Source organism: Lupinus angustifolius, chromosome LG13, assembly GCF_001865875.1.
Source record: "Lupinus angustifolius cultivar Tanjil chromosome LG13, LupAngTanjil_v1.0, whole genome shotgun sequence".
In the NCBI taxonomy this organism is placed as follows: Eukaryota; Viridiplantae; Streptophyta; class Magnoliopsida; order Fabales; family Fabaceae; genus Lupinus; species Lupinus angustifolius.
Window position 1 is genome coordinate 7,346,994 of NC_032021.1, and position 10,517 is coordinate 7,357,510.

The 10,517-nt window shown below is 35.3% G+C and overlaps 1 protein-coding gene across 1 annotated transcript; it reads right to left on the reverse strand.

Annotated features, from left to right (window-relative positions):
* LOC109363551 (uncharacterized mitochondrial protein AtMg00810-like) lies at nt 868-1,791 on the reverse strand. The gene has a single exon (XM_019609811.1). The coding sequence runs from the start codon at nt 1,789-1,791 to the stop codon at nt 868-870; it is 924 nt and encodes a 307-aa protein (XP_019465356.1).

A 10,517-nucleotide genomic window follows, 5' to 3' on the forward strand; every position in this document is an offset into this window, starting at 1 on the left:
CCTGTGATATAATTGTATCATGAAGATATGAAGCTCAAGTGGGAGATTGTTAGAAATTATAAATTTCTAATTAAGGTGAGCATCATATATTTGATACAATGATATTAGCTATTTATTTTCAGGGTTACATTATAAGTGATCTAATTAGTGACACCCCTTAGATTTCTAAAAGGTTATAACGGATATGGGCTTAATGGGTGGATACCCATCAGGTTAACCCATAGGGGATAATGGGAACCCTATAAGTTAGCACATCAGGAAGGTTATGGTCCCCAATATACCAAATCAAATTCAGTTTTCTCCTCTCCCCATCAGAGTGAAAATGCAAGTCCCAAGAGGAATCAGGGATTTGGTTGAGGAAGGCCATCATACCACATCTCTTTCAGAAACGTGGATCAAAGGAGCACATTCAGGAACATGGATTCAGGTATGACACTGCACCCTTTGATTCATAAATGTGTGTGAGAATCATTAAATTCAAGATCCTAGGATTGATATTTCACCAATCATAAGAATTTCCAACAGAAGAATGATGTCAACATCGCAATTAAGGTTTGTATGTGAGATAAAAAATGGAGAATGGATAGAAGAGGACTCGTGTGAAAAAAGTTTCCCCATGGTATAGCAAGAAGAAGAAGAAAGAAGAAGAAACAGTGAACTAAATGGAAAAGAAAATCAAGAGGAGAAAATAAACTTCAACTTTATTGAATGATGCCTTGATTATTGATTAGATGATTATACAAACTTAAGCCTGCTCTATATTTATACAAGAGAAAAACTATCAACAGAAAAACAGACTTACTTAATAAGGAAACAAAACTAATAACAGAATTTCAAAAAAATGCCAAAAGAGGAAAGTTTCCTAAATCAATCATTTTCAATCCACTCTTCAATTGGTTGAATCTTTGGGCTCTTTGGGCTGGTAGAATCTTCATTCTTCATAGACCCCCTCAAACTAGGCGCATGAATATCGATGATGCCGAGTTTGGTAAGATTCTTGAGGAATAGAGATGGAGATAATGATTTAGTAAAGATGTCAGCCAATTGAAGAAAAGTATGGATGGGAAGAAGATGTATCGTGTTGTTAAGAACTCTTTCTCTAACAACATGGCAATCCACATCATTGTGCTTTGTTCTTTCATGGAAAATAGGATTTGCAGCTATGTGTAAGGCTGAGTTATTGTCACAAAAGATGCTAACAGGTCTGGAATGAGCTATGCCAAGATCTCTAAAGAGGAATAATAACCATTGAGCTTCACAAGCAGCCATGGCAAGTGCTCTGTATTCAGCTTCTGAGGAAGATCTTGAAACAGTGTTCTGTTTCTTGCTCTTCCAAGAAACCAAAGCATTGCCCAAAAAGAAGCACCAACCAGTAATTGATCTCCTTGTGTCAATGCATTTGGCCCAATCTGAATCAGAGTAACCTTGTATGGTTGTTGTGTTATTTGAAGAAAAGAAAATGTCTTGTCCTGGTGTGCTCTTTAGATATCTAAGCACTCTAGTAGTAGCTTTGTAATGAAGATTAGTATGTGAATCAAGAAATTGACTTAATGAACTAACAGCAAAAGATATATCAGGTCTAGTGTGAGTCAAGTATAGCAATTTCCCTAATAATCTTCTATAACTGGTTATATCTTTGAGTGGTGTACCTGATTTAGAATGAAGATTGGAGTTGTATTCCATAGGTGTACTTGCAGGTTTGGAACCTAGTAGACCAGTTTCTTCTAATAAGTCTAAAGTATACTTTCTTTGATAGAGGGCAATACCTTGGTTAGATCTAGCAACTTCCATGCCAAGGAAAAAATTTTAACTGCCAAGATCCTTAATGCTGAAAGTGTTGTTAAGATGATTTGGTTTCCATTATTTCTTGCAAGTTGTTTCCTGTTACAATTTAATCATCAACATAAACTAAAATTGCAGTACAATTATATTTGATGCCTTTGGTAAAGAGAGAGTGGTCAGAGAAAGATTTCACATAACCAAGTTTTAGGAGAGTAGTGGTGAGCTTCTCATGCCATTGTCTGCTAGTTTGCTTCAAGCCATAAATGGATTTCTGCAGTTTGCATACCAGGCTTGGATCAGAGACAATGAGACCTGGTGGAGCCTTCATGTACACAATCTCTTTTAAGTCACCATGTAAGAAAGCTGTATTGATGCCAAGCTGATGCAAATGCCACTTATGTATAGCTGCCAAACAAAGAAGCACCCTAATTGTTGTCATTTTGACTACCGTCTTTGTAGTCAATACCCTCAGTTTGATTGAATCCCTTTGCCACAAGCCTAGCCTTGAATCTCTTTATAGATCCATCAGCATGATGTTTGATCTTGAAAACTCATTTGCACCCTATTGCCCTTTTGTCATTAGGCAGATGAGACAAGGTCCAAGTGCTGTTCTTATTTAAGGCTTCAAGTTCACTGTGAATGGCTTCTCTCCAAGCAGGGTGTTTAATGGCGTCAGTGAAAGAGATGAGTGTTTGGTCAATGGATATGGATAGAGAGAATTTCTTATGACTTAGAGACAGGTTGTGGTAGCTAAGGTTTTTATCTATAGGATGCCTACTATTTGGCTTGATAGCATTAGACTTGCTTAATAAGCTGCAATGATAGTCTTTCAAATAGCTAGGAGGTCCTCTAGTTCTATGAGGTTTTGTAGGTTGTTGAGAGTCTTCACTGATATGTTGATATGAAGATGCAACAGGTTAGAGAGGGTTAGGATATTGATCATTAGGTTGATTAGGAGGATCTAATTGTATCTCAGCTTGAGGTAAGGGCACTATAATGTCTTGGTTCTGTTGTGGGTAAGTGGTGCCATGAGTTGGTGCAGGGTCATTGTGTGGTGCATAACTTGATGCAGGACTAGAAAAAATATCTATTTGGTGCCTAGACTCACTATCACTATTGTTTTGGTCTTTAAAAGGGTAAATATGTTCATAAAAGGCAGTATTTCTACTTATGAAGATTTCATTGGTGTTGATGTCAAGCATAATGAATCCTTTGGTACCATGCTTGAATCCTAAGAAGGCACATTTTCTGGATCTTGAGTCAAACTTCTTCATGTGGTTAACCAAAGTGGAAGCAAAGCAAAGACTACCAAAAGTTTTCAAGTTGGAAATATCAAGTAAAACACTATGCAATATTTCATAAGGGCATTTATTGTTAAGATAGAGACTTGGTTGTCTATTTATGAGATGCACAGCATATGCAATAGCAAAATTCCAAAAACATATAGGAATATTAGATTGAAAAACTAAAGATCTAGCAACACCAAGAATATGTTTATGTTTTCTCTCAACAATACCATTTTGTTGAGGTGTTTCAACACATGTTGTTTGGTGTTCAATACCCTTTTCAAGATAAAATTATTTTAATATGAATTGATGTCCATTATCAGTCCTAACAACTTTAATTTTTTATCCAAACTGAGTTTCAGCATAAGATACAAACCCTTTAACTAACAAAATTGTTTCTCTTTTCTGTTTCATAAAAAAATCCAAGTGAATCTTGATTTATCATCCACTATGGTTAAGAAATATTTGTTAGCAAAAGTTGATGGTGTAGAGATTGGTCCCCAAATATCTATGTGAATAAGATCAAAACACTTATCAGAACTAGTTATGCTAGAATTGTAAGGCAGTCTCTTTTGTTTAGCTAAATGGCAAACTTCACAGGGATCATTAGTCTTATTACACATGATAAAAGGAAAAACAGATTGCATAAGTTGCATTTTTCTATGAGATAGATGGCCTAATCTACTATGCCACAAATTTCCATCATGTTAAGAAGTAAAAAGGTTCACATTGTGAGCTTTAAGCAATATGTTTGTTGAAAACAGTAAGAACATATAATCCTTTCCTTAGCTCAGCTGCACCAATCATCTTCAAGGAGTGTTGGTCCTGAATTTCACAATGATTGTTTGAAAAAATCAAGGTGCAGCCTAAAGACTTGACAAGTCTAGAAACAGATATTAAATTAAAGTTAAAACTATGAACATATAAGACATCTGAAATGTACAAAATGTCTGAGAAAATTATGGTCCCTGAGTAATTAGCTACCACTTTGTTACCATTAGGTAAGGATATGGTAAGAGGATTGATCCTCTTGAAATCATGAAAGGCAGCAAGGGTGCAACAGACATTATCTGTTGCACCTGTGTCTAGAATCCATGTGATGGATTTGTGCATATTGGCAAGATTGATATTACCTGAGAAGCCTGCTATTGAATTTGAAGTCATACTGACTTGATTAGTTGTATGGATGGTTTGATTCATTGACTCTTGAATCCTTGCCTTGAGAGTATTATGCTGAGCAGGTGTGAAAGCAGATCCAATGTCTGCTGCATCATTTCCAAATTCTTGTTTTAAATCTCATCTTCTTGTTCATTGATTTTTTATCTGTTCCAATGTAGCTATTGATATTAGTAGTAGTGTTGGAGAAGCTAGGAGGAAATCCATGCTTCTTGTACCAAACATCCTCTGTGTGACCTATCTTTTGACAGAAAGTGCATATCTTCTGTCCTCTTCCTCTTGAATTGCTTGCCATTCTTCCTTGAGTGTTGGATCTTCCACCTATTGAACCTTTAAGTTACCTCTGCCTCTCTGTCTTGTGTCATAATTGTTGATACTAGACAGAGTTTGAGATGTTGAAAGGTTTTCAAGTGCCATTTGTCTTTCTTGTTGGATGAGGATGGAGAACACATTATTAATTGGTGGCAAGGGCTGCATCAGCATTATATGTGACCTCACGGCTGAAAATTGATCATTGAGTCCTGCCAAGAAGCATATGATGTACTCATTTTCCCTATACTTCTTCATGACAGGAACCAATCTGCAATGACACTTTATTTCACACTCACACATAGGAATTGGTGTGTAGTCATCAAGCTGTTGCCATAGTCCCTTCATCTGTGTAAAAAACTTATCAACTGAGGAGCTTCCTTGCTTGATTGAATGCATTTGCCCAATGATTTGAGAAATCTTAAAGATATCTCCTTGATAGTATATCTCTTTAAGATCTTTCCATATCTCTACTGTTGAATCCATCCAAAGGATGGTTTGTACTATGGAGGGTTACATGGATTGAGTGAGCCAAGAAACAACAAGATTGTTGCATCTGCTCCAAACAGGTTGCATCAAATCAGTTGGGGGTGGTCTAGGCAGAGATCCATTTATGAAGCACAACTTGTTCTTGGTGTCAAGAGCAATTGTTATTGCCCTTGACAATTGGTGATAATTCTCACCATTTAGCAGGCTAGAGACCAATATTGCTCCTGGATTTTCATTTGATGAGAGATAGTAGGGACTTGAAGGATCAAGAATAAGATTGATAATCTGGTTGGCCATCTAAGTAATGAGAGTATAGGGAAGAATGTTGGCGATGTAGGAGGGAAGAAAGCATATGTAGTTAGTGAGGGAAATGGAGTCGAGTTGCGCAGCAGAGACACCCTCAAAAGGGTGCTCTGATACCATGTGAAAAAAGTTTCCCCATGGTATAGCAAGAAGAAGAAGAAAGAAGAAGAAACAGTGAACTAAATGGAAAATAAAATCAAGAGGAAAAAAAACTTGAACTTTATTGAATGATGCCTTGATTATTGATTAGATGATTATACAAACTTAAGCCTACTCTATATTTATACAAGAGAAAAACTATCAACAGAAAAACAGACTGACTTACTTAATAAGGAAACAAAACTAATAACATAATTTCAAAAAATGCCAAAAGAGGAAAGTTTCCTAAATCAATCATTTTCAATCCACTCTTCAATTGGTTGAATCTTTGGGCTCTTTGGGCTGGTAGAATCTTCATTCTTCACAACTCGACATTCCTCTTCTTCAATTCTTTCTTCAACCACAATCAAGCCTTAGTTTGGGTTAGCTATATGGATCGTCCAACGTTACAACTTTCTATCATAAATCATGTGCATTGATAAAACATTATTCTCTAAATCTTTAGAGGACTAGTAAAGAAACATTGATCTCAAGTCCCACCTCTCCTTCCTTCCCACTCCCGTTTTCAAACTTGCAAAAAACTGCCTTAATGTTTATGTTATCATATTAGACAGACTCTTCCACCATGAAATGACACTGATCATATTGATATACCCTAAAAGGGAGATAAGGTAACTTTTGAAACAAGAGCACTGTCAAACTAACTAAATCAAATCCATCATTATAATTTCCCCAAAATGGTATGCAAATAGCAACATAAATCTAACCTCTCTGGTGTAGAATTGGACCTGACAAATACATACAAATTTTCAATTATTTGATTATTAATAGAGCAAACGTTCAATCTACAGGGCAAGTCTGGATAAGAAGATTGCTACTTCATTGCTAAGAGGTCACAAGTCCAAATTCGTGCAACTATGAAGCACCTATACCGATATAAGTATCGGATACAATATGTGTAAGTATCAGAGTGCAACTAAGAGGGGGGTGAATTAGTTGTCTTAAAATAATGGCCGCTTTTTCTGCAAAATCAAAGTTAAAGTGCAGCGGAACAATATGCAGAAAATAATAGGAAATAAAATGAAAGAGATAAGGAGAAGAGAGTACACAAGGAGTTTTATACTGGTTCACCTTCTTGTCCACCGAAGGCTACGTCCAGTACTCTTGCCACACAAGAGATTTTCCACTAAGAATTATGAGTTGCAATTACAATATCTCACCCCGAGATCTCTATGTACCTTACACACTCCCTAATTCTTATACCCTTGGAAAACACCTTTCCAAGTGAATCTATTCCCCTTTCTTTTCACACCCCGTGAAAGAAAGAATTGAATATATTCCCCTTTCTCTTCACACCCCGTGAAAGAAAGAATTCTTTACAACAATGAAGAATATTCAACTATGGCAGATTGCCTTTACAAGTGCTCTTTGTAAAAGTCTTTGAAACACTTGAAGCAACTTTGCAAAATTAACTTGAAAGTTTAAGAACAAGTTGCAAAAAGTTCAAAGATAAATTCTAAGAAAAAGTGTGAGAGCTTTTGAGAGTTGAGAGAAAAATGTATGAAAGTTGTGTGTTTTCTCTTGTTCTTTTTTGTGAGAGTTTAGAGCCTTTATATAGAGTTTACAAACACTCATTGAAGGTTTCTGAAAGTGTATGAGTTGTTTGGAGTGAAGAGATTTCGTTTGGAGTGAAAACCTTTCACTTTGAAATCTGAAAAACACTTCCAACAACTCTCAGTAATTGGTTACTCATTTGAGTAATCGGTTACTCAAACTTTCTGTCCAACAGATGCTTAAAAATTATTTTGAGTAATTGGTTACTCAGCTTNAGCTTTCAAAAATCAGTTTTTCAGTTGGATAACTCTTTTCTCACACATGTAACCTGTTACTCAATGAAGTAACCTGTTACACACTATTTTTGAAAAATGTTTTAAGTCTTGTAAAAGTGTCTCACATTTTCTAAAAAATAGTTTGAGCAATTATACTTGTATATACTTAAGAGTTTAGGATAGAAGTACTTACAAAGACTTAATCTAATGTCTTGAAGCTTTATCTTCATTTATCTTCATAAGTCATCTTCCTTTTCTTTCTTTTTTTTGGTGATGTTGGTGTCTTCATCACAACCGTGCCAAGGTCAGAAGCAAGATCTTCTTTACAATATGTGTGCATATTCATATTCTTGAAAATGCATATAAAATTCATAAAACATAATAATCATATAATTGTTATTGTGAAATTCCAAATGGAATATATTTATAAGAAATCACTAAACATTATTCTAAAAAATCATTGCTTAGTAAAATTTGTATCAATCTCTATCCAACATTATGCACATGCCTTTTCTCTCTCACCACAAGTTCATTTGATATATTGAATGATGTAATTTTCTCTTCTACTTAATTAATTGTTCTCAAAGGTATTAAAAAATATTTTAAAAGTATAAAAGAGTATGTGGAAAATATATGTGACTTAAAATTTATTTATTTTACAATAAAATAATTTTGATACTATGTGATATATTTGGATGAAGTATTAGACAGTATCAATATCGGATACGGATATATAGCTGTACATTCTGTTTGCGGTCTTTATATCTACTCTCCAAACCCTACAATGTGCTAGCCTCGTTCACAAGACTGTGTTTTAGAGAGTTGCTTTTTTTTTGGTTCAAGATTGAAACTTCTGTATCCAAGTGTCAGTGATGAATTGTTGTTTCAAATAGGTGCACCGGAATTTGTTGTCCAGTAAGGTGAATTGAAAGCGCGTTACTTTGTTTCCATCAGTAATGAAATGAAGAGAAGAAACGTAAAATTGTTTAAAATCAAAGTGAATATGAAAGGAAGAGATGAGTGATGTTTAAGGTACCTTGTAGGGTCCATTGTTTGATGGTAGTGAGAGAAATGAAAGGATAGAAGAAGATAAAGAAGTAAGAATCATCTCTACGTACAGATAAGTCCTACAAAAATAGAGGAGAAAAAGGTAGCATGATGAAAATGTTTTTATAATTTTATATACAATAAAATATCATATTTGAGGATGATAGAGATGGTCCAATGATAATTTATGACTTTATGTTGGTCACAAAAAGTCTAAGGTGCAATTTTATATTGTAGGGTATTATGTTACTATACTTCACATCTAAATAATAAGTTATAATTTTTTTTAATAATTTAGATTTATTTATTAATTTAAATTATTGGATTTTTCTAAACAAATGAGTAAGATGTAGATAAGTTTCTTAATTTTCTCTATGAATTCCTCTCATTTTCTATTCCTATAGCTTTTTTATGTTTCCATTGCAGTGTTTATCCGCCCTTTTATAAATTAAGAGGGAGACCTATCAAAATTTTCCTTCTATATCATAAAAATTATACACATTACTTATAAATCAATTATTAATAAATAAAGCATACAAAAAAAAATCAAATCAAGACCATGGCATAGAACAAGAGAATAAGGAATATTTATTGAATTAACCATGAGAACAAAAAAAAGTTATCTTAGGTTGAAAATTTTCCAATATAAAGTTACTGTTAGACGTGTTAAGTTTAACATTGTCAAAAAAAAATCAGAAGCACAGGAGGAAACTGAGATTTCAATGCACAATAAGTTATTGACCAAAATATTAAGAGTTCAATTCTCATGAACGATACTTATTGTAATGGATAATTATAAATTTCGAAAGTAATTAATCCCTCACATATAATAAGGTGGGAAATAATTTTGGTAGTACCAAAAAAATCGCATATGATATTTTCCATATGCCACCTTCTATTCATGCAAGGAGACTGACCTTCATTTATCGGTTATGGATTGTCTAGGTCATAGAACATAAACTCTACCAAAAAAAAGTTCCACAGGCCTGTAATACATATGGTTTGGTCACTCGTGTTAGAATTTTTAATTGTCCTAAACATAAACTCTTCAAAAAAACTCCCAACTTAATTGATCCTAATTATCCATTTAGTCCATTTTTAATTATCAACTTTTTTTTATATTGTTTGTCATGAGGTCAATGTTTATTGATTAATTTTTTTTTGTCCTTACTGCATTGAGTAAAGGTGGTAATAATAAGGATAAGTTATTGGAGATAGTTTAGTAAATTTATTATTTGACATGATAATTAATATATCCATTGATTTTTTTTAATGTTTGTGCGTTATATTAACGTGATAATTAGATTTGGAGAGAAGGTACATTACTCCAAGTCTCCAATGTTATGAGAATGGGGTATAGTGGTTTTACTGATGTGATCGGTGACCATACTTAAAAATAAGTATGTGTTCCTACCCGGCGAACCGAAGAGTCACATGCTTGATCACCGAGGTGGGCCCCGCGTGTTGGTACCACCAAAGTTGACCTAAGAGACAGCATGCCCTCAGTACCTCACCAACCCACCTGCCAGTACGGCAGACAGGCTGCAGAACGGCTACCAAACCAACCACAGGCTAAAAGACAAGAGTGGCACAGTGTATGGTCCTGGCAATCATTATCCGTATCTTTGTGTTCTATGAAAGAACATTGGCGCCGTCTGTGAGGAACAATGGAAAAGGACGCAACAGACCTCACTCGAAAATGCACTCGCTGCCAACTTTTCGCCGATTTCCACAAAGCCCCACCAGAAGAATTAACCACAACACAAGCGCCTTAGCCTTTCTGTAGGTGGGGTATGGACATTCTGGGACCTTTCCCTCAAGCAGCGGGGCAGCTAAAAATTTTGATAGTCACCATAGATTACTTCACCAAATGGATAGAAGCAGAAGCATTGGCGACCATCACCTCAGCAAATATCCAGAAGTTCACTTGGCGAAGCATAATCACTTGTTTCGGCATCCCGTCCGCCATAGTAACGGATAATGGCACCCAGTTTGCCGATCGAAGATTCCAAGAATTGTTATCAGGCCTCCGCATCAAACAACACTTCACTTCAGTAGAGCATCCACAGACTAACGGGCAGGCCGAAACAACAAACAAGGTCATCCTGAAAGGGGTAAAGAAAAGGCTAGACGAGTCAAAGGCGAATTGGCCAGATCAACTCCATCACGTACTATGGGCGTATCGAACCACTCCCCA